The sequence below is a fragment of the Homalodisca vitripennis genome, chromosome 1 (assembly GCF_021130785.1).
Source record: "Homalodisca vitripennis isolate AUS2020 chromosome 1, UT_GWSS_2.1, whole genome shotgun sequence".
Taxonomy (NCBI): Eukaryota; Metazoa; Arthropoda; class Insecta; order Hemiptera; family Cicadellidae; genus Homalodisca; species Homalodisca vitripennis.
Genome location: NC_060207.1, coordinates 65,629,162 through 65,655,407, shown reverse-complemented (window position 1 = coordinate 65,655,407; position 26,246 = coordinate 65,629,162). Strand labels below are relative to the sequence as shown.

The 26,246-nt window shown below is 33.9% G+C and overlaps 1 protein-coding gene across 2 annotated transcripts in view; it reads right to left on the bottom strand.

The window, feature by feature from the left end:
* LOC124363519 overlaps positions 1–26,022 on the bottom strand; it is a 41,710-nt gene extending 15,688 nt beyond the window's left edge. Inside the window, exons 1-8 of one of the 2 annotated variants that reach the window (XM_046818768.1) lie at positions 25,954–26,017; positions 25,730–25,830; positions 21,885–21,991; positions 19,197–19,742; positions 17,331–17,495; positions 12,761–12,982; positions 5,567–5,629; positions 608–691 (exon numbers count right to left, since the gene is read on the bottom strand). In XM_046818768.1, the coding sequence (XP_046674724.1) occupies positions 620–691; positions 5,567–5,629; positions 12,761–12,982; positions 17,331–17,495; positions 19,197–19,742; positions 21,885–21,991; positions 25,730–25,802 (1,248 nt within the window). In that variant the 5' untranslated portion in view covers positions 25,803–25,830; positions 25,954–26,017 and the 3' untranslated portion in view covers positions 608–619. Of the gene's footprint in view, positions 1–607; positions 692–5,566; positions 5,630–12,760; positions 12,983–17,330; positions 17,496–19,196; positions 19,743–21,884; positions 21,992–25,729 lie in introns of both variants that reach the window. The other variant, XM_046818773.1, reaches the window with a different exon arrangement.
* Positions 26,023–26,246: the final 224 nt, after the last annotated feature.

Here is a 26,246-nt window from a genome sequence, read left to right as displayed (position 1 = left end):
GTTTGCGTGAAGCAATGGAAAAAAATTTCCAGATTTGTGGCAAAACTCATTTTTTGCATGGCTTTTACACCATGACAGCGCAGTTGCTCACACTTCATTGCTTGTTTGTGAATTTTGTATTGATAACAGGACTGTAAAGATGCCTCAGCCTCCATATTTTCCAGTCATGGCTCTGTTTGACCATTAAAAAAGTGTTATTCTTATTTTATGCCTTAGTTTTAAAGGCACAGATGACATTAAAAGTACATCTCTGAAAGAGCTAAAGGCTATCCCAAATATCGTCTTTGAGAAGTGTTTCGATGAAGACAAATAAACATTTCAAAAAATGAAAAATTCCCTTACTTTTTTAACATATCTCATATATTTTTGTTTTTGGCAAAGAACATACAACAAATCATATCTAAACTGTTTACTTTTAGGTATATATTCTTATCAATACACAATCATTATTTACTTCATAATCACAAATCCCCCTTTATTAAAACAGCTTCTTTTAATAATTTATAACTATTTGAAGACATTACAGAATTAGAAATGAGACCAGAGTATGTGAAGAAATCTTTTCACAGATTGTACCCTATGTTATATAATACAGAAGTAAATATACCTGGTCATTGGATTAGCTCTCCTCTTCTTCCACATCCATTGGTGACCCAGACCCTGAGTAACCTTCACATGTTGCTGCATGATTCTGAGTAACAAATTATTAAATTTATTTTTATACTTTGTAACATGTACAACTGATATATAAACATAAATAAAAAAATGTTTATTAATTAATTAAAAATCCACAAAAAAGTAATGTATACGATGTTTTATGAGTATACACGAGGGCTATTCAGAAAGTAAGCAACATTTTGGAATTATAAAAACCAAGTATAAGAAAAACTTGTTATTATATATATATATATATATATATATATATATATATATATATATATATATATATATATATATATATATATATATATATGAGAAAGAGGGACTAAAATACAGTGGAGGAGGGTTTTTGGATAATCAAACATCACTTTAAAAAATGTTCAATTTTTTGTTGAGGGTGGGAGTGCAAAAAAACACACATTTTTGGACTAGAACAAACAATACCACTTTTTAATATCATACAAAAATATAATACATCATGTGAAGGTAACATATTGTGGGATGAATGTGAAGGTAACAAACACATAAGTAGAAATTGCACATACAGTAAATACAATTTGGCTCAGTCACTCAGATATCATAGAAACAATACAAAATTTACTACAAATAAGATAAAATAGGAATGGTAAAAAATTTACCCAAAATTAGATACATATGATAAACCAGTACAATATTAACCTAAAAGAAAAAGTTGAATAAGTTTGTTTGCTTAAGCTTTAACACCTGTTTTTTTCATCTAAGTCTCATAGGCATTTTAAAGACAGCAGCTGTTCCAACCATTTAATGCCGGTCTCAAATCACTGGAAGGCTTCTTCATTGGTTGAACCTTTTTTAACTGAAATGTTGTCATCATCTTGATCATCGTTTTCATCAATGTTACCTTTAGCTTCTTGTACCTGCGTTATTACGTTGTCATCTGTCAACAGTTCATAGCCAGGACCATTCTCATCACAAACTATGAATGTTTTCTTGGTTCTTCAGGTGTAGACCTAGTTTCACAGTCAAATATTGGGCAAAGCTTGTTCCAGGCTATTTTTAGGGTAGTCTCTTTGACATTAACCCATGCTTCTGCAGCTATGTATACAGCATCTTTTAAGTTAGTATATTTGTAGATTTCAACGATTGTTTTATTTTCTTCTTGGTCAAATAGCACACTATGAAGCAACGCTTTTCTGTAGTAACGCTTGAAAGGCTCAATCACTCCCTGGTTCATGGGTTGAAGGACTGAGGTATCATTCGGTAGCTAAAAGTCACCTTAAACTTTCCATCTTCTCTCGCAAGTGAAAGATTTGAGGGATGACTCAGAACGTTACCAATTACCAATAGCACATTTCCAGTATCCCCCGTTTTCATCTGACTTTTTTAACATCTGGGATGAATACAGTCATACCACTTAATAAATATTTTGGTATCCATCCACGAGTTTTTTTGGTTTTTTTAAATAACGGAAAGTTGTTTTATTTCTTTAAAGCATGATGGATTCATAAATTTTTCCAAAGAGCAGCAAAGGTAGGCTATGTGCGCCCATGTTGGTTCCACATACTATAGCTGTTATACGAGACTTGCTGGCTTTAAATCCAGGCACTTACCATTTCTTTTTAGAAACAGAGAATTTGGTCAGCATTTTCTTCCAATATAACCCAGTATTGTCTGCATTGTAGACGTTACCGTCCTTTGAACTTTTCAGCAGCATCAGTGTCAGCTGACAGCTTTTTCTCCTGAATATGTATATCTTTCTAATCCCATGCCTAGATTTAAATCACATCAGACAACCAGTGGAAGCTTTAAAATTGTCACTACCCCCTAATTTTTTGTTAATTTCCAATGCTTTTTCGCAAATCAAAGGACCACTTGTGGGTTGGCCTTGACCCCTTACCTGCATGAACCATATGTAAACTGCAGTGTCCAAGTCCTGATTTTCTGCTGTTTTCATAGTATTCAGGAAAACTATTCCTATGCAAGCTGCCATCTTCACTGTCTAGTACACACAACCTTTGTGATAGATTTACTGTTCTCTTAGATGTCATTTATTGTTGTATTTCCGATGTCAAACTTCCATGTTAAGCTTGATCCACTTGTGCCTTTTTTAAATCGATCTACAATTTTAAGCCTATCAGATGACCTGAGAACAACACGTTTACATTTTGCTGATATTGTTAGAAATCACGCAGCACAACTAACAATAGCACACAGGTTAAAACAACACTGATTTCAGTGACAAAGTGAGGTTAGGTGAACGTGGAATAGTACTGTACTTAACATTATTCTGTAGTGGAATGGTAGACCGTGTTGAGTGCACACAGCTCTACGCCACATGTGCTCCTGCCGGCCGGTTCCGTTATTACCATGTTTTCTGTTTGACCAATCCAGCCCTATCCAACTCCCCCACTCTTGCTGGTTTTTAATGTCGCCAGAGAAACTAATCCGTGAGCAGCACTGCGTGTTCAGAGGCATGACAATGTAGATGATATAATTATAGATATTATAGAGCCTACTGCCGATATGTTACACGAGTTTTATTGATACAATATATTTTATCAATGAATACGAACTTTTCAATGCTTTTCAACTGCATAACCGATGCCAACGATGCGAAGGAACAAGTGGTAGGCATACACAAGACCACACAGTGCCATCTAGGATCCGGATTCAGATAACCGATGCTCTACAGTACCATTTTTCTACATAATCGCTTGACAAATTCAGGCACTTATCATAGTGATGGACAAGCTTTGAAACTCCTGTGTCGTGGAATTCTACCGCCTGCGAACTCAGCCACTCAGTGATGCGTACCTGGAGTTCTTCATCACCAAAATGTTGTGTTGCTAGCCAGGTTTTCATTTTCGGGAACAAGTGATAAACCACTTGGAACAAGATCCTGATTTTAGAAGGGGATGAAGAAAAACTTTCCATTTGATCGAGTTCAAGAGTTCTTGCTTAGTTTGCTGTGTGAAGTCGGGCATTATCATACAAAAGCAATATTTTTATGAAAATTTTCCTCTGCACTTGTTTTGGAGAGTTTTGGCAGTACCGCTCAGAGTTTATTGAGTTTATTGTTGCACCAATCAAAAAGAAGAACACTGTTGCCATGATTTCTTTGCCGAAAAAGTTTGCATACATTTCCTCGGTTTTTTGAGGGAACTTGTGTGCCCCCACTCCATTGACTGTAATTTTGTCTCATAATTCACACAGGTTTCGTCTCCTGTTAAAATTCGATCCAGTAGTGCAACACCATGACTATGGTAGGCCTCCAAAAATGTCAAAGCTGCCTCCATTCGTTGTTCTTTATGGTGATCTGTAAGCATTTTTGGCACCCCATATTGGACAAAATTTGTGCTAGCCTAGCTTCTGTGACACAATTTTAAACAATAAAGTCTGTGAAACTTGTAGGAAACATAGAGAAACCTCAGTTACTGTGAAACGGTCATTTTCTTGTGAATCTTTTTATCAACTTTTGTGACTAGATCGTCAGTCACAATGCTCGGACGTCCACTCTTCTCTGGATCATGCATGTTTGTTCTGCCATTTTTAAACTGAAGGCGCTACTTCCTGACAGTACATGCGTTGTTCCTGTACACTTTACAAAGTACCTGATGAATTTCTATTGGTTTTAAGTTTTTTACCAATACAAAACAAATCAGATACCGCATTTCACAACTGGTGGGATTTTTGATTGCACTACATTTAAAATTCAAATATAAAAAAACTGGCTGCATGGAGATGTTCCCGTTGTCATGGCTGGAAGGTGACTGCAGTGCCGAACATGAACATGATTGGCAAGTGCCTGGTGGCGTCATGTGGAAATATTCCTTACTTTCTGAATAGCTTACTTTTGTTATTATATGTTTTATATATATATCCGGGTTTGAGTCCCAGCGGAACAAGTACTTTTTGTGATCCAGTATTTATTGCAAATTATATACACACACACACACAAAATTATTTATGTATTAATAATTAAACTTATAATAATATTAAATAATTAACATTTTTACATGAAGTTGTCAGAAAATTAGAAATGAAATATAGCCATTTTGTATCAAATTTCATCTAGTATTAGAAAGCGAATTTTATTACACATATATGAAACCATAGCCATACTAATATTACGAAAAATCAACCATTTATGCACATAACCTGTATAAATGATGAAAAACAGGTGTATGCAGTACGAGTTTGGTAATAATAGTTTTAGTGGGCTAATATAATTAATTGTACATGGATGTACATGGATTGTACATGGAAAGATGTCCCATACTCCCATAAGTACACAGTAATATTTCAAGGAGTGATCGGTCAACTAATGACTATTCCAAATAGCAAAACATGATCTCAGTAAAAGTTGCTTGACACTTTTTAATCCCACAAAACTACTACTCTTGATTAATATTTTTGTGCTACTGCTGCAGAACTACATGTTTTGTTATAATTTTGTTTTTGAATTAAAGATACAGTGATAGAAAATAAATCTGGTTCAAATTATGAACAAGTAAAGAAAGTCATCACTGTTTTCTCATTAAAGTGAAAGTATTTCATTTTAAGGTGTTTGACATAATAATTCTTCTTATTCAAAATTCATGCTTTACAGAAAAATCTAACAGTAGATTCCATTTTGGCTAAAACAATCATGTACATATTGTGCGTTTTCAAAATTGTACAATGATATTTACAGTTTAAAATTTTTTAATAAAATGTTTTTGATTGTGTGTCTATAAAGAGGAAGAAACAAGCTTCACAACAAGATAAATCTCATACATGTATAATATTTAAACTGAAGGCGCTACTTCCTGACAGTTAAAGTTTTTCTTTTTTATAAATGGAAAAAACAAGTAACACAATTTGCCTGAAAATACTGTAGGCAGTAAAAATTTTAATGAATATTTTAATGTTTGGGCAGTACACTTACCTCAACCTTAGATTGTGCAAAGTTTCGCTGACAGATAGGACATTGTACTTTTTCTTCCTCAACCTGAAAAATTACCAATTTTATAATACACAAAAAATTACTTTAAAAATTGCATTCATAAACATTAAATCAAAATAATATCTCATGAAACTTAAATACAATTCATTTTTCAAAGACGGTGTTAAGGTTTTTTTTTTTTTTGTTTTTGGAGGTGTATGATTCCACTTTCAGATAAGATTGCATCTAGACAGAGTTAGTAATGGAATGAAACTTGGCTTAGTTACAGGTGAATTTATAATTATGAGTTCTCTCTTCCTCTTAACCCCAGTACAATTTATTGTATTAAAGAAACATATATACAATTTATTTGCAAATATAACTTAACAAAAATAGAATACATTTATTGTGTTTACAATATATATTACATTGTACTGCAATATAGTCAATAATAATATCAATTTTTCATAGTATTTATTTTAAAAACAATCCATTCTCTCGACTTTCCATTCTGTTGCATGCAGGCATACATTTATACACATACAAAGAAAATTTGTGGATCAACCCAAAGGATTGCAACACTGCCCTGAATATCAATCCCAAGTGTGCTCCAACTCACCAATTGAGTAAAAAGCACAAGGTAATGTTTAAAATTTGTTTGGATTGGTTTCTAAATTTAGTGATCCCAGCTTGAGAATGGAGGCGTTCAAATGCTGCTGTTCTATGCTGTCAGGCTCGAAAGTGTGTCTAAAATGAAGTCTCTAAAATATACAGATACAAAAATACGAGTAGAGTTAGCAAGTTGAGCTCCCTGAAGGCACTTAGACATGACTCTGTTGTTCAATTTTGCAATGATCGAAACGGTTTTTTTTTTGCAGTCTGAATACTCTCAAAGTTTAATATAGCACAATTGCCCACAGAAATTCCATAGAACAGGTATGGAAATATTAATCCGTAGCAAGCCATCATTAAAACATCAGACATACATTGAAGCTTTGATACATTTTGAAGGACAAAAATTCCAGACGCCACTTCAGCACACACACTTACAATTTGATCTTTCCAGGTTAACCCTTTATCTAGATGTATTCCTAGAAGTTTAGCAGAATCAGTTTCCTCCAGAACAATGTTATCCACCATCACTGTTGGTGCTTCATAAATATTGAACCCACATATAAAGAAGTTGTAATTTTTCTTTTCATGATTAGTTTTGAAATTATTTACCAGGACATTTTTAACAGAGGAATTGAAGTCAGAGATTCAGCTCAGAAACATAAGAGTCGTGTCTTTTGCATATCTACTGGCTGATGCATATATCAAGCCTTAGTGTTTTTGCTGTTATTCACATAAATCAAGAAAAGAGCAGGACCACAGATGGATCCCTGTGGGATTCCTTGGTATATCCTAATACTATTTTACACTGCATTCTGGACCTGAACAAACTGACTTCTGCTGCTTAAGTATGAATGGAACCACTGGTATGCTATCCCCCATACACCCCAGCCTTCCAGCTTGTGTAGCAATATATTCTGATTAACAGTTATATTAAATGCTTTTGAGAGATCAAGAAAGACACGAGTGTCATTTAAGAAGTCTCAAAGTTTTCTACAATAAAATCTACAAGTTGTGTGATTGCTCCAACAGTTGACTTTCCTGGTTTGAAACCAAATTGTTGATCCCACAAAATTTTGTGTTTTTCGAGAAAATTAACAAGTGGATCCAGGAACAGTTTTTTCAAACATTTTGCTAAAAACAGGTAAAATTAAAATAGTTACCACCTATCTTTGGATCGCCTCTTTTGAAAATGGGCAATTTGAGTGTGGATAGGAAGGTGCCAGTTTAGAAAGAAACATTTATGTTTTTTTGTCAATGGACTTAAAATGTGCTGATAACATTGTTTAATAGGCCACATTGAACACCATTTATGTTATTAGAAATTTTAGCTGAAAAACTTCATATTGTAAAAAGTCTTTGTAGTAACCTCTTTCCCCTTTTGGTCACCGTGGTGTAATGCCACCATTGCAATGTTAGGAGGTCAAGTGGTGTGGGCTCCTCTTGCTGTTCAATGTAGACACTTTAGGGGTAACATCATATGTGTCAGGTTCTTGTGGATTGTTCACAATGTGCACAACTGTGTCATCACTAAGTTCCATTTAAACATCTTCATAGCATCACACTTGGATATCTTCATTTTCTATTTGATGATCACAAGGAAGCTGATTAGCTAGTTGCGCTAATCCAAATACGGCTTTCATTGTCCTCTGCTGATACATTTTCTTTATGCTTTGGCAACTTAAAACGTTTTCTCCATGATTTTTGAAGTGTTTGAATTGTTAACTTTATCCCATTCCATTGCGATCAAAAAAACTGCATCATTGATTGTTATTTTTTCAAAGATTTTGTAACACTCAACCCATCGTCTAGACATAGAATAAGCGTCTGAAGAAGTCTACGTGTAGTTTTTTTCATGGTCCAAGTACTGATTGGGGCTGTAGTAGCATGGTCACATTAGGTGGTAAAACATGACTGATATCACAAGTAAAAAGCCCGTCTGTTTTTTAAAATACCTCGACAATAGGGACAAACCCTTTAAAAACCATTCTCTAAAAATCTGGCTGTTCATCCATGCAGTTTTTCTGTTTTGGTAAATGGTGAGCAAACAGTAAACATTGATTTGTTTAAAAGCCCTAGGTTTATGGCCACTTACCAATCAGTAGAGGTCTCAGTTTATTTGTTCCTGAAGAATTGGAGCATGCTAATATTTTAACACACTCTTTGCTCTTCTTAAGTCCTGGAGTGGATTTTTCAGATTTAGCTGCCTCAGTTTTAGTTGACAGCATACGAATATTGAGCCCAGTCTCATTGCAGTTTGTAATATACTACTACTATACACTTTAAATAAATGGTTAAACTTAATTTGTATTCGGATGATTATAGCTAGAAATAATAAATAACTTTAATGATGAAAAATTGACATACAGGTTTGAATTTTGAAACAAGATGGAGGATACAATAATGGTAAATTTTTTTAAATACAGCTCTTAAATTTTAGGGCAGGGTGGTCGTGCTGGCTTAATGAAATAGAAATATTAGGTATTGTTTTTAATGAAAGATATTGTAATTTGAAAAATAATTTTGTTAAATTTTAATTATATTAATTTTGAATTGTTAGCCAAATCGAATGTTCCTGGGTTTTATGTTCTTCCAATGGATCACTGTTAAATTTAAAAGGAATTTTCTCACCCAATGTCTGTCTTCTGCTTCTCTGTACTTCAGTGATAATATGAATTTAATAAATTAACTTTTCTTTTGAATCAAATACTGCTGAATAAAATGTAACCAGTTTCTTTATTAAAAATAATAATCTTGCTTCACTTCTTCTATATCCCTCTCTCCTCTAAACTTTTAAACCTCTGCTCTCTTCACTCAACAATCATCCCTGCACACTGTATCACTGACTTTAGTTTACTTTATAACTTTTGAGTTTTATATGTAATAAGGTGAATTTTGATTAATTTTGTATTTATTATTCTTTGTATTAAAATTTGAGACAATTTATAAATAATTATTCCTTAATTATTTAATTATTATTACTAGTAAATTTCTAAATTAAATTAAGTATTGAAATGAATGTGAGATGGGTGTATGAAATGAGTCATTACAATATCCCCTCAGAAATCATGTGAAATAAATGAACGTGGTTTCGATAGAATGACGAATGAATAGCAAATTATACATATAGATGTGTGATACTTAAAGTGAAGGATGAACCACATTAAATGAGTGAATTAATTGATGATCTTACATATTATTTAATAAATTGAATTAACAAACAAACAATAGGGAAAAAGGAGAACAAAATTAAAATTAGGGTTAGGTAGTATTTAAGCAAAGCCAACGAACAAAGTTATAAGTTTTTTAGTATACAATAAACGAACAATAGCGAAACATTAGATCAATGGCAAATATTTACTCAATGTCAAAGGACATAGTTTTATTTTTGGAAATACAGGTTAGGTAGTATTTAAGCAAAGCCAACGAACAAAGTTACAAGTTTTTTAGTATACAATAAACGAACAATAGCAAAACATTAGATCAATGGCAAATATTTACTCAATGTCAAAGGACACAGTTTTATTTTTGGAAATACACATTAAATGAATTGTGTACCGAAGAGCGGTAAACTTTGCACTCACAAATCATTACCCCCTCCTAATAGGAAAATGTGTATATAGTATTGAGTAAAAGGGTCTATGTCACTGGGTGTATAGTTACACTGTTTATTTGGGGAAATAGTATTACTTTCACACAGGTCCCAACGCGACAACTTCAGTATCTTCTGTAGCGTTGTTGACCGAGTTTTTATATGGTTTCAAAGCGGAGATATGATAAGTTCATATTTAGTGCAACATCCGGGTTTGTCTGAGGAAACGTCCCTATATCAGTATAGTAGATTGATCAAACATTGTTTTTGTTCTTCATTTATGTAGTTATTAGGGATTAGAGTTTTCATTATATCTTCCACCGACATATTATCTTTGGATGATATATTGTGTTGTGCATCAATGTAAGCATTATTCTCATTATTAATCTTGTTTTCCCATTGTTTTATAGTGCCATACTCATTAAATGTTGACATTGAGTCATTAAAATCTTCCCTAAGTATAACGCCTTGTTGAGTGGTGATTTCACATAAGTGCCCTTCATTTATTGCCATTACAAACTTCATTATAACATTTGTATTGTTTACTTTCATATTTATTGTATTATTATTAAAGTTTAGCTCTGCTTTCCATAATACTAGCATATCCATTCCTAAAATCACTGGTTTGAAAAGATGCGGTACTATAAGGAATTGTATGTGAGTAGTCTCGTCAGCTACCGTGACAGGTACATATATGACTCTGTTGATTCGTTTTGAAATGTTCCCAATAGCAGTTTTAATGGTAGTATTGGCTAGAGGCAGTTCTTCAAATGGCTTTAATGATTGTTGGTTATCTTTAAACCAAGACTCTGACAAACAAGTAATAGATGATCCGGAATCAATTAAGGCATTTCTACATTATTAATTTTGATGTTAATTTCTGGACATCTTATTTGTATAGGATTAGTTATTAGTGGATGTTCTATTTTTTCTTCAAAAAGGAAATCTTTATGACATATTATGTTGTTAACTTGAAATTCACTACTAGGGTTATAGTTTGAAGAATAATTCTGATTTAAATATCTGAGGTAGTTATTTTCTAGCGCTGTAGTTTCGTATTTTATTCCTGGTGCTATGATTCCTCGGTCCCGTTCTACAGCGCACAGCCGTTTCCCGCCGCTGGAAAGTCTTCGCTGCGGTCGTTGCCGGTACTAGAAGGTGGCTTTCGAGCATTATAATGTTGATTTTGTCCGTGATATTGATTCCTTGGCTGATATGCTCTTTGTTCAATGTTATTATGTGCTCTGCTCTCTTCACTCAACAATCATCCCTGCACACTGTATCACTGACTTTAGTTTACTTTATAACTTTTGAGTTTGTGTGTGATAATTTTTCACCAACAATATTCAGCTGTCCAATACCATGCCGTTTTCTCCACCTGTCCAACACTGGATGGATTGCTGGCTGTAAAATAGTAATTGCTATCCTTAAACTTGTTATGAAATTCTATTGCCTTCGCTTGTAATATTACGCTGGTTAGAGGGCTCCCTAAATTCCGCATTTGAGAAAACCATAAAAACAAGGCTTCTGATGTCAGCTCATATTCGCCTTTCTTCATTGTTTTCCCCAATAAACCGCTACCCCCACTCACACTTTTATAGAACAATTTCTCAATGTTTTGTCAGTTCTGACTCTTATATCCAACAGTCACTTCACCAACTTCTATATCTGCAGCCACCATTGTAATTGTCTCACCATTGTCTAACTATTTCAATGCTTTCATTTTTTTTTCTTCCAGAGAAATCATACACCTTTTTTGTTTTCCACTCATGCTGTAACACTATACACTTTCCATAGCTAAAAACACGGTTAAACCACAGTCACAAAAATAACAAACGAAACGAACATGTCTAAATAACTTGTGCGACTGACTACCAGTAGAAATGTCTGTAACATTCTAGAAGTATGGCAACGTTGCAGTGTCACTCAGTGAAAGTTCATTCCTGTAGGCTACATTCAGACTAGCCTTCAAACAAATGTCAGGCGACCTATAATAAATCAGCAGATGTTACGTCCCCAAAGGATGCGTATTCTAAGAATTCACTACTCGACCTAGCAACAGCCAGAATACATGAATCACAGGTCAATATAGCCACTAGTCACATGCATTATCTTATTATTGTACTGCTACTGCTTGGTCTATAGAAAAAATTTTATCTTCAAAGGCCTCGGTTAATAGGGACTCAGTATGATACAAATGTGAACTTTAATGATGATAAATTGACATACAGGTTTGAATTTTGAAACAAGATGAAACAACATATATACAGTTAAGTGGGAGTTTACTGTAACTGTAATAATGACAAAAGAAATTCATGTTAAATAAACAGTAATAACTAAATATTAAATTCAAGCACAGTAAATTGGATCCAAGACTTTAAGTTAAGACTTCCGTTCCTGTTGACCATGTTTGTGTTCCACTGGCAATCTTGTCACTTTTCATCTCTTGGTTTTCTTAGTGGAAGAAGCTGATGCTACTGTGAAATGTTTTAATATATTTCATCAGTCATTTGAAGTGAAACAATATACAGTAAATCAAATACTGTGCATGAACATTCTTTAGTGTTGAGTGGCGATGCGGGGAAATAGTAAAAACAATAAAGCTCAAGAAACCATGTATTTATATAAAGTCAAATTTAAATTAAACATGATAGAATTTTGATCCTGAAGTGTACATCAGTGATGAGTATAGTAGATTATTGACACTGGGTACATAACAGTGAGAGGCTTGACCTTCATCTGATGTCATCAACTACATTGGGCTAGGCCTATATTTACTGACCCACAATCCCAAACTCCGACATACGTCATCGAGTTGCATACAGCCACAATCTTACATATAACACTTATATCCAATAACGAAATCAAGTAAAAGGGATTACAGAGTTGTCAGTGTTCTAGAAGTATGACCTATTCTCACTTTTTTCCGAATTATTTTTTTACAGTTGATAATGTGCTGAAGAAAATCTGAAATGATAGAAAACAATACTGACCATAGGTGTGCCAGGCAGTGATCTTCTGTTAGGTGTTTGATTGTTGAGAGAACTGGAGCCTGGAGTCTGACTGCCGTGCCATGCAGATGATCTGGGATCCCATTTTTTATCAAAGTCAAACTCCACATTTGTGGAGCTTTCCGTCTGATTCTTCTCAATATTTGACATCTGCTTTCTGTTCCGTTTACCTCTTGTACGAGTCGTTGGGATCCAATCACTTATCTGTAAATATGAAAGAGAAAATTATGACTTGTTTAACTGTATCACATTAGAACCAGACTAGTACGGTGTTGCATGTTTCCATGTAAAATATAATGTCTGCAACTTGATATTTAATTCTCTCTGATCATAATTACATCTAAACAAATTAATGTTTTGTTTAGATGTTTTTTGCTTAGGGAAAGATAAGCGAAGATTTGTATTAGACAACACTTTCTTTAGTGTATAATATAAATATCTATTAATCTAATAATAAGTGCACAGCACCAAAAGGTAACTTGCAAAAAACAATCATAAACTAACTGTTAGTTTAAGATTTCAAAGAAAGAATTAATGCTAAAATTTTCATTTTTTCAGTCCATTGCCACTTGGAAGGAACTTTAATATCAAAGGAACCTTTTACTGTACTTTTTGAAATAAAACAATAAAAATCTTATCATTTCATCACAGAAAGGTTCATTAGGAATGGTTTCAGTACATAAATTAATTGATACTACACAGCATTAAAAATAACAATAAGATCTTTTTATTGAAAAACATACAATTTTATGTGGTTTAATGATATCAGGATTTGTTGAAACATCATATAACTGTATCAAACACAAATCTGTCTTAACTCGTACTATGCTGCAGTATTCAGTTACTCACTTTTTTTATTGTGTAACATCTTTATATTCCCAGAAAAATTCTGAATATTTTGTAATGTACATTTATAACTTAGATATCTTGTTTAATTTTCTTTACTGATTATAACCTGTTGCAAGGTTTTTTTTTGTTATTTCACTTTGGCTCCATTTGATTTTTTCATGTTTTTTGTCTTTTACTTAAATCAATGGTTTGGACATGCAGAGGATTCCTGTAGTATATGTTTAATAGTACAAAAACCCAATAATCATTTAGATTAGAATAAAATACCACTGTACATATCACAAAAAACCTTGTTTAATATAATTTATAGTCTGTTTCAGTTTCTATTTTGTTCAAAAGTAGTAATTGTTATGACATTATATAATTGTCTTCAATTACACAACTTATAGGTTCTATATAAAGATACAAATTTGACAATGTATTTTTCAATCACAACAAAATTTACTAACAAGTGATTACTTATCTTTTTATTTTCACAAAGTTAATGCATTTTTAAACCAATATCCCTTTATTAATTTGCCTACAAACTAGAAAAACTAACAGTATATATAAATAACAGGGTGGCCACTCAAAACCTCTTTTTAAATTCCCGGTTTTCACCATCTTGCTATATTTCCAGGAAATGCAACGAAGCTGTGTGGTCTAGCAAATTTTGTCGCTAGCGATTAGCAAAAAATTCGGTGATGATTCATCGCTACCATGTATTTTAAGTTCTTAGTTTTATTTCTGTGTCTTTCAATGTTTCAACATAACATTGTGTATATTCATTTAAATGCACTTTCTGTAATGTTTGGAAAATACATGTATTCAATTTGGAAAAATAAAGAGAAACAAATATCACCAACACAGCTCTACCGTGAGGCAGACTGCAGTCAAGCATTGTGGGTCAGAGGCCTGCGGTGCATGAACTTTCAGTATGAGGTCACTGTTTTGCTGGTACACAAGGTCGGTTTGGTACAAGCAACAAATAGACCAAAAACTTCCATCTGAACTCTACTTTGAACTTGACCGTTTGGGAAAAACAAACCTAAGAATGCCATGCTACTTCAAAGCAATTCGCAGGTATACAGGGAAATAAGTATATTTTTAAAACTACAAGTCATATTTTCTACCTTCTCCTTTTAAATAACAGAAATGTTAGCTTATAAAATGACCTTCCAGAATATATACATCTACGTAAAAATGTAGAGATGTATATTTATAGAGAATCTATTTATTTACAACTACAAAAAGACCAACATATAAATAAAATTAAAATTATTGATCATCTGTCTACCACTGAGCAGCTAACATTCAGCTTTTGGTAATAAATACAGACTTAGAAAATGCAAACTTTAAAAAAAAATATTATTTATACACATATTATTTAGTTACTGTATGTTTCTAAATAGTTTTTATTCATAAACAACAACAAAAACACGTTTAAGCAATCTGTAATCTGCATACTGTTGATAAGTTGTCCATGAATAGATGCAGCAGACTCATGACAATGTGCCAGAATAAAAATAAAATATACTAACTATAAATAAAATATAATTTTTTTTACTAAAAAAAATTGTTATTTTGGTAATCCATCTAAATTTGTGTATACAGAAAGTAAGAAAAGAAACATGTTAGTAATCGGTAATTTGCATACTACTAGTCAGCTGTCATCCACGAAGCACTTATGTTGGTATTGAATTTGAGTGAAAAGAGGCATGGTATCAAGTATTCGGATTGATCCATCCTCACTAAAAATTCCAAGGGCATTATAAAAAAATCACACATTATCCATACATGTTTTCCCGGAGCCCGAAACACATGCATAATTAACGTTATTCAAGGTCATCGTTGGTGGTATCCCTGGTTACAGTCTCAAGAAAGTACAGTAGTTCCGAATACATTCCTCTGGCGGCCAATATATGAAGAATGCATCAGAAAGTTATCTGCTACAGAAATTACCGAAGTGCAGTTAATTCTCGATCTGTAGAATAAGTAGACACAAGTATAGAACTTAACCATCCATAGTTGCCCCCCCGAATACCAGCTCAATTAATGTTATTAATTACAGCCTTATATTTTGGGTTTGTCCTTTAAGATAATACAAGAACATAATCACCCCATCAAGACAACACAACTACAGAATAAAAGAATGCTTTGGTTGAAGTCACGTGTTCATTAGATTACACTCATGGACTAAGAAACAACATTATATACGTCTCCACATGTACATTGTATTTTTGGTTTGATTAGTTTAAATACTGTCCGACCATATGCGGGGAAGTTATTCAGATGAATAGTTCATCGGAGAAGTGATGGTATTTCAACCAGGCGTCGTCCAGCCATTGTCACTGTGACTAACGTGAAAACTAACGTGTATGGTAGATTCCACATGCTGTTGTCTGCAGATAATATTAAGTTTAGACCAGCAAGTAAAGTTGCAAGATAATTTATGCAACTACTGTCACGCCATTTGGACAAAATAAGCAATTTTACTAGTAAGAACTGTCACAAGTACTTGTTGCAGAAGCATCGCTGGTTGTTGTCCGTATGAAGTCTGTCCATTCATGGCAATGATGCCTCAGCATTACATGAAATTTTAATGACTGACACTGCTCTCCAGTTCTTACAAACAAATGTCGACACTGGTTACAGCAGTGGTTGCAGGAGCTCTTGCACCCGTCTATAGTAAATTGTTACTGTCAGTCACAAAACTTGCTAAACTTTATGCCAGAGTATACACAGTTACTTCAGTGAGGTTTGGATGTACGATATGGGCTGTAAGCGTTACAGCGACCACTTAAAATTTAATGTTTGTATTGCACATACAGAGAACAACACAGGCCATAACAAACGTAAGCAGCATGGCGCTACCAAACAATGCTACCCCTGATCCCCAACCAATTCCAAACATTACATTTTTCTCCTGTCGTTCAGCCCTCAGTTCATTCTATAATTTTTGTGCATCATGTCGGAGACAAACGCTCCCTTCTTGGCTTGTTGTCATATTTCCACTAGTTTCTTTTCCAAAAAATATTTTATCAGGTCTGGTATAAATCCAACTGACATTCTGAAGTACTCAAAAAACTTAGGTTGCACCTCTTATTAAACCCTCAAACACATGATAATATTCACTAACCAAACTCTAAGCCTATTTATAGGATGAACACTGTAATTTTAGGCCTATATATAGAGGCTTATACAATGGCCGAGTCCCGAGACGATCAGTTAACAGACTTTAATTGTCCAATGGATTGTTACATGATTGAGGGCTTGTCATGAGACAGCGGTAGAACTAACCAACTACACTAGTGCAGACAACCGGCATCAAATCAAGCTTGTGAACATATAGCTATCTTTATTCACAGTTTCATAAATCACATCACGTAAAATACAAGGTTTTGAGATTAATCAAGTCCTTATTCAAGGAGGGGTTATATTATTTCCTGATTTCATAAGTTCTTGAACAGAAAAATTGTTTTTGATATCTTTCCGGTTCTACAGGAAGGTTCCCGGCTTATTCCTGGTTTTCCCGGTTAGGTGGCCACCCTAAAATAAATAAAATATTAATTTGGTTTCTAATTTGGTATAACAATCTTACACAGTGCTCAAAATGGCTTTTCAATGAGAAGACAGAGCCAGAAGAAAGGTTAAAATATAATAGAGCCTTAGAAATAAAATATGTTTATATAAGTGTAGCCTACAACTGAACGTCATAACTTACTTTAGGATCCTCAGGTTTAAGTAAGGGTTCAATTTCTTCACAGTCCGAATCCCTGCTGGCCTTCCGCTGAAGGGTGCGACTGTTTGGTTGAAGATTGCGATTGTTAGGCTGAAGAGTGACATCTGAGTCTTTATTAGTCTCTCTTTTCCTAGGGCCAGTGTACTTCTACATTACAAACGTACTAGTATGAGTTTACATTAGAAATTGTAACGCTTCATCAAGGAAATAAAACAGATAGCAAAAGTTGCAAACAAGCGGTATTTTCCTGAAAATTTAAGAAGATCCCCTTGATATCATTATAACACACACTGAGGAAGGATAATTTCTAGTTTACTGTTGACACAGATATTAGTGTATGGTGACATTCATACATAGATTAACCTATAAGTCACATTCACACATTTTCACAAACACATTGTTTTTAAATTGTCTTATCATTAAACCCAGATTTTAACAATTGAAGACCTAGGTGCAAAAACCACTTTTTTTAAATTGTCAGGACGAACAAAAAACTGTTTAAAAATACTTCTCATGTGTGAAAATTAATAAAAATAATTGATGATATAGGCAAAACCATCCTTTAATACTTCCAAACTTTATATGATAAAATTTTGGTTTGGATTAAACAAATATATATATATATATATAAGTGGAGCTACCTAATAAGCAAATGGAGCTGTCTGGTTTTTGCACCTGAGATCTGTAATTGGAGCTGCCTGGTTGTTGCACACAGAGCCAATCCAATTCACGTATAAGGCTCTGTCACATGGTATTTAGTAATGTTAAAGGGACAAAATAAAACATTAATTCATTATACACGTAATCCTAATGTATTCATACATTTAAACAATTTTCAAAATTAAAAATTAAACACTGATAGTTTTTATCAGTGAGTTAACCACACTTAGTTAGGGTGTCCTCTTCAACACCCTATACTTTCTTTACTCGTTCAGTAACACTATTATAAAACCAAAGACATTCCGGAGGCTCATATGTTTCTGCAAGATCTTTAACGTCTTTTAGTTTTTTTGGATTTAGTCCCAAAGGTCTACAATACAACCTTTTGTCTGGTCCAGGTAAAGATACCACTTGCAATCTAGCGGCAAAAAGACGAACTATATCAATTTGGTGCAACAACAGTACAGCTCCTGGAGCAATCTGACTCTTGCACTGACTTATGAAGCATGAAACTCGACACAGCGGCAAGAACAAGACAGCTCCTGGAGCTATTTGGTTCTTGCACTGTTTTACAAAGCATGAAACTACCAGACAGCTCCTTTCCATCTATAATACCATTACTGTTGCTAGGAGCTGTCTGATTGTTGCACCAAACTGTAGAGTATTTTTTTCTAAATCTGACGTCATGAAAAAGTCTATAACGAAAAAAAGTGGAGCTATCTGGTTTTTGCACCCAGGTCTTCTTGGTGCATAATTATTATCAACCAATCCAGGGAAATGTACTTGCCAACAGAGTAGATTCTCACTGAATGTCAACTAGCAAATCTTTATTTCAGCTTTGATTTTTTGATTATTTAATTTTGTCTTTCTTCAACTGTTAGCGAACTACTTAATTCTACCAACTGCACTTCATAAATTAGAAACTAAGAAAAATATATGTTTCTATAAGTTGATATTTTGTTTAATTTACAATTACTTTCCTTCTACTCTAATTTGTTTAGCTTTTACCACAAATTATAGTTATTGTATGTAGTTCTAATAAATTACTTTTGTTGTTTAAATCAACTGTATAAAGTGTAAATTGGGCCATGCTCTTCCTGATAACTTTATTTTTATTTTTAAGTATCAACAGTTAAGCTATTTTTTATGTACTCTAAAGAATAAAGATATACATCACATTTTGTTTACCTTGGATGTAATATGAATGGGAGATTCAGGATTGAAGTCGTATGGATCATTTTCCTTATCTTCAACCTTCGGAGAGCTTCTTGCAGAATTTCTCGATTCACTTTCCTCTCCATCCTGTTCACTTTCCTCTCCATCCTCTCCAAGCGCATGGGACTCTAGCCGGTTGATCTCAGCCTGGTACTGCTGCTTCCAGCGATCATGATGGGCTAGCATACGCTTGAGTGCGACTGCTGGGACCTCATCTTTCATTACATAGTAAGGGTTTTTAATATGTCTCAGAGGGCGGTCCAAGGGAGGTAATGGGGGGGCTCCGTCATTTACAAGAAACGGCAATGTAAACCTCGCTAGTTCTGGCTCATCATCTATTAGATTTATGGTCCTTTCCGGGCTGTTATCTCCAGCTGACTCTTTCGCTGCCAGACTCACTCCAGCCTTCCGTGGCAGTTTGAGCTTATTGCAAGAACCAGTATTGTTCTTTTCAACCACCGGAAGAGATGGAAAGTTTGATTTATCCAATAACGACTGATTTGGAGATTTTGGTGGAACCTAAAACATTCACACAAGAAAACCTCCTGAAAGATAGTTTTTATTGGAATTTCATTTTCTTTCTATACTCACAATTAATTTTGTCAGTAAATTGACAAATTCCATCGTTTTTCTTTAAATATTTAGTGTATCTTTTAAAAAATCTATTTTATTTTTTACTTCCTATAATGACTCCAGAAATCTTAGTTCAAATAGAATTTTAATCAAATTAACAATATTATTTTAAAGTATGTTAGGAGGAAGTAAAGAAATTTATATCCAGCACTCTAAGGATTAAAACTAAGTATTCACAAAACAGCATATAAAATTTGTTAAATCCAATATAGTTAAACTCAATATACTGAATATAAAAACTTTTTTTTAATTTGGCTATACTCTTATTGATAAATTTAGTCATATACTGTAGTTTGATATAACAATTTTATTTCACTAAAATATTTTGCTTACTTTTATAAGTTTTTTACATAAACTTAAAAACATTTGTAATAAGGGAATCACTTTCTTTTCAAATGAAATATTCCTAATAGCAAATGTAGCAAAGTATTTAGAACCAGAAATTCAATACAGTTAGAAGATAATACACTTAGACCCCTCACATACTTTTACAGTGTGTAGTCTAAATAAAAACATTAAATTTGTTTATCATATGTTTATTTATTTGTAAACATTATTTGCAGCTTGTTTGTCTACACTTCAGTTATTCTTTGTTTGAAGTTTGTTATTGACGATGCAAGGTTAGAAAGGATTTTGGACACATGCCATCGTTATAAGTTACAAAATGTACAATACAACGTTTCAAGGACTGAAATTTATCCTCGAAAGGTTGTGTTATAAATTTTGTAACATATAACAATGACATGTTTGGAATCCTACTACCACTTCAGTTGTATTTTTGTACTTTGCAAAGCAGACACCTTGGCAGCCCTTTCCATAGTTGGTGCACATTAATAATAAGTATTTAAAAATCATAATTTATAACCCTAGTAACAAAGGTTCAAAACATAACAAACTGCAAGTGTAATCCCAAACTTTGTTCCTACCTGCTACTCAGCTGACAGCATGTTCTTTTAGACCATTAACTGTTGTCTGTTTCTAAATTAAATTGTATCTTAATTTGATTTTTTCAAGCTCCACAGAATGTTAAAAAAAGATTATTGGGAACACAGTTATGTTGAAACATACAAAAGACTGAGAAATATAAACAAAGGATCCTAAAATAGATGGTGGCAAAGATTTGTCACACCTAAGATATATCGTGCAACTTAAGTTTTATGAACAACCACTACGCCAGAGTACACCCCTTTTCATATTATCAACTGTCATATTTTTGTTGTGTCTGCTTTATATTATGTTACTTGGTTTTCTATTATGTTAGAAATGTCTATAAGATGGCTGACCAATTAGAGATGTAATCTTGTGGTTATTACTCAAACTACTTGGACGCCACATGTTTTGTATCTTACTCGAGTTTGGAAATGGTTATATTGATATTTTACTAAGTGTTTACTGATGTTTATTCATAGACAGTTGTGTGATTGTGGTAATAATAATTATTTATAGTACCTTACCAACTCTCGATTTACATTATTTGAGATGTTTGTCAACATACTTTATTTAAACTAAATAACGTGGTATGTTACAAACTCCATAAATGGAAAAAAATACTCTGTGCTGGAGGGTCTTATTATGTAACTAATCCCGGCACTCGGGTGTCACTGCAAATCCAGGAACTCAGTAGTTAAAGAGTTAACACTAAATTCTCTATATGACTGACTTATTACAATATAAATCAACAAAATAAAAGACATAATGTTTTGCTTCTTTGTGCAACAAGAAAAATGTGCTTTGGAGCTTATATCTCAAATCTAAAGGAGATCATAGAACAAGAAATCATTTCATATCTGGTAACAATAATTTCAAGCCAAAAGTCTTCAAGTAGTATATACATTTGTATACACTTCATATAATTGAAAATATCTTCATATGTTGATCAGACATTTATAACATTAAATGGTTAAACAAAAACCTTCATTTATAATTATTAAGGCACTGACTAAGAGTATGTGGCACACATACTTACATGCATTAAGTGACTTATATAATTAAGTGCTTATTAATTTGGCTGATAATGCAGTATTTTACCTCATTTTGAAAATCTTCTTTTGACTGTTTGATACTCCTTAGAAGGTATCTTTTTTCTCCCAAATCCATGTGGACTAAATCCTCTTGATCTTCAACACCACCACTATCTATTACGTGACAATTATTACTTGGTTAAGAATTAAAAATAAATTTGTAGCCTATATTTATATTAATAAAATATTAAAAATTGCTGTCTAAATTAGATTAGCTTTGGTTTATTCTAAAAATCCTCAAAGTGAAGACTTTCAGCCTCTTTACTTACTTGTCTGATGGTTATATAGTGATTATTAGTTTGTCTGATGGTCGGTGTAAGTGTATTAAGGTAATAAAATATATATTTTTTAAAATTATTGTTTCATGTTTTTAACTCTTTCAATACCTTCCCATTTTCTGAGCTCAATCAAAATTAGAAGGCTGACGATCGATCTCTTTCTTGGGTTAAATTCATCTACCAATTTCAATAAAAACCCGGTTGTGTGCTTAGGCTATACAATGCAAATTGGCTCTTGGCTCCTAGACTATAATAATGTAGGTAGGCTAATAGTAGTGAAATGATGATAAGCAAATTTTACATCTGAACTTCCTCCACAAACTTGTAAATAGTGAAGTAAATCGCTTTGACCTTCCTTTATCGCCTTTAAAACTTCTTCTTCCAGCCATTCACAGAACAGTTTTCCAGTAGCACCACCCAACAATGTATTGCAAACAGCAGAATGGCTGTGAGGTAAGCAAGATACTTTCAAAGCCTTGGGAGGGAGCGAGTCTGAAGATTGTGCCAGAGGGAGAAATTCCTCGTGCAAGAATTGCAACTACTTACTTTCCATCAGCATTAACAACTTCACCAAAATGATTATGAAGTTCTTAAAGGCACAATAAAGAGCTAACGGTTGGGGAATGGAACGTGATGCACAGGAGTGATGAGGGTAAGTCAGTGCTGCTCTAGCTATCGACTGTCTCACAGCAAACAAGCTTCAGAAAGAGGGTCCTTGGATCAGCTACAAGTTTGAGAAAATTCACCTAAGATCCTCATAACAAGGGGAACAAAGATTAAATAGTTGCCTTAGCATATTTCCCTAATCCATCAACAAACTGTCCATCATTGGAAATACAAAGGCTACTTCAGTACTGCGGAGAAAGTGGTGTAGCACTCATCCTCAGCTGTGACTGCAATGCGCACCAAACATACTGGGCTATCACCAACAGTAACCCTAGAGGTGAAGATCTCCTGCAATTTATCTTTTGTAATGATTTGATTTTAGAAAATAGGGGTCTAATCCCACTTTTATTACAAGAGTTAGACAAGAGGTTTTGGTCATTAACTTATCTAAAGGCCTAAAAGGTGTTAATATAGCTAGATAGCATGTCTCACTTTTGGACAATTGTTTCATTAAGTTTAACCTAAAGGCGGGAGTAGAGACGAATGTGACATACAGGGTTCCTAAATCTACTAACTGGAGGGGATACAATGTGTCCCTGGTAGAAGAATTGGAGGAAATAGAACCCTATCAAAAAAATGGGTTTGAACTAGAAAAGTCGGCCCAATTGGTTGAAAAAGCCATTAAAAAGGCCAATCTGAAAAATTTCATTTCCCCCTTAGAAACATCAGGCTAAAGAAAGATGTGCCTTGGTGGACAAGGAGGTTTAGAAACACTTCAAAACAAAACTGTAAAACTTCTCAAATGGGCAAAAAAACAGATGAATAGTTCCTATACCCAAATGCCCTATATGAATAAAATAAATTAGAAAAAATAAAAGAACCTGAAAAACTATTGTAAAAACAGTAACAGACAACCAGAGGCTGCTAGGCTTCATAAAACTCCCCAAACTGATCACTCTAACCCTCTGGGGTCTTTAGTAAAGACTAATGGTAATGTAGTGGTGAGTAAGAAGGAAACTTTTAAACTGTTGTTGGAAATGCACTTTCCGAGCAGACTCTCAACTCTTAAGAGGACTTCATTCTCTGGTGGGGGAGAGATCCAGTGGAGAGGATCAAATAGGCAATAACATCCTTCAAGCCCTTTAAAATCACTAGGGACTGAGTCTTTCCGGCCCTTCTACAAGAGGAGCTGGACTCATGTAGAAACTCCTTCATGGTGAAAACTATGGAAAAATAATAAATAGATATATAAAGGACGAAACCATACTGGTACACCCACTCAGTCTATACTAACACACATATGTTTAAGGAAAGTCCACTGCTCTCCACAGCTTAGTGAAGGGGTGGAGGACACCTTCAAAGAAAAGGAAGCCCTAGTCCAGTGTCTTTATGGATGTTGAAGGAGGTTATCCAAATAGCACATCAAATCATAGAGGCAGCACTGGAACAGTTTAATGTTCCTTTCATGCTGTCAGATAGTAGCCCTCCTAAAGTTAGGAGCAAAAAACAATGAGAGTAACAGCAAAATTAGGAGATGAATTGGCTATAATCAAGGCCAGGAAAGGATGCCCCCGGGAAAGGGTTCTGTCTCTCCTATTATGGGCAATTAATTGTGGTTGACGACAATAAAAGCAGAAGGAAGGGGAATAAGTCTACAATGCTACACTGATGATCTAGTGCTCATGGTCTAGGGGAAAAAATAAAGGCATGCTGGAATGCCTTACTCAAGAAGCCCACTAAACTTTATAAGTAACTGGTGTCATAGGGAAGGTCTACAAATTAAACCATCAAAAACCAGTAAATAAACCATTGATAACCTTCCAGAAAACAAAAATGCCAGCTTGCATAACCTATTTTCAATGGAAGATACTAGAATAAAACATTCTGATGTAGTCCAAGTATACAGGAGTAGTTCTAGATAAAAGGCTAACATGGAATCCACGTATTGACAACGTATTATCCAAAGCGAAAAAGACCCTTGGAGCCTGTAAAAGACTCTGGATTTAAATTAAACTGAAATCCAACATGATTTATTGGATATACAAAGCCATAATAAAACCAATGGTCACATATGCTGCTTTAGTGAGGTGGCCGAAAGTAGAACAAAAACAACAGCTGCCAAGAGGCTACAGCCTTCAAAGTCTAGCTTGCGTAAGCATCACAGGGGCAATGAGCTCCTGTCCAATTTTGGGACTTGAAGTGGTTCTGGGTTACACTCCTCTAGAGCAGAAGGTGAAGAAGACAGCACATTCAGTGCAATGAAACATTCATTCTGAGTAAAAGGTGATTAAGCCTACTTCCTCAGAAGGAAACACGATAATAACTGAGGAATTTCCAGAGGTTGAAATGATAACCTACGTACCACAGAGTATGGTTAAGACATACTCCTTTGAAAAACCATATGTAGTCTCTATTGAAGTTGGGAAGAAATGAAGTGGAGGCCTACCCTACTAACAGTGTTCAGAAGTATTATACAGATGGATCACGCTTTTACTCTAGGGCAGGATTTGTCACATATGGACCAGAAGTTAACATAGCTGTACCCCAGGGAAAACATGCCATGGTCTTCCAAGCAGAAGTCATGGCAATAGAATCATGCACCAGTAGACTCATACATAACAAGCCAAAAGGAGCAGAATATTTAATACTCTCTGACAGCTATGTTGCACTAAAGGCGGTTGACCCCTGTTCATTTAACTCGATAGCAAATGGGAATCTGATGATTTAGTTATTGTTCAAATAAATTACTATTGGTTGATTATATCAATGGATATAGCAGTTAAATATTGTTTGATTATTTCGAAATAAAAACCGTGTCCCCACTTATTAATACTCTACCCCATTTTGGTTTCAGTAGTTTTAGATAATCATGAATACTAGCCTATGATTATTTGATTATCATGGTGGCCACTTATTACACTTCAACCATACAATAACCTAAGACTGATTATAAATGAAGAAAACTCACCCATTAAATCGTTGTTTATTAACTCTTCTTCAATATCTTCTTTGGACAAACAATCTTGGTTTGCTTTAGACATTTTACTATAACCTAAACTTTAATTATTGCTGCAACAAAATGGTAACTTAAAAATAAATAATTTCAGTATAAATGACAATTATACAAATAACCAATCACGATCAATATAATGTAATTCTACTTCTGACCATAGTTGAACTGTATATTTTAACCTATTTTATATCGTAACAAACAGAGGGGGTTTCATTGACTCTCAATTTAGTGGTAACTGGTAACTGGTTGGTAACCTATAATCTATATCATACGCCACGAAAAAATCCTTCTTCTTCTTTCTTCTTGTTTGCTGAGTTTCAGCAGGTTCTGCCTACTTTGAGCATGGAACCTCGATAAACATTCTTGTATGTAACGTCACTTTCAAGACGTTATGTTAGTTTGTGTTTTTATTTTTGTTATATTACCTTATTTATAGATTTAAGAAAACTTACAATTTCCAGTATTATTTCCA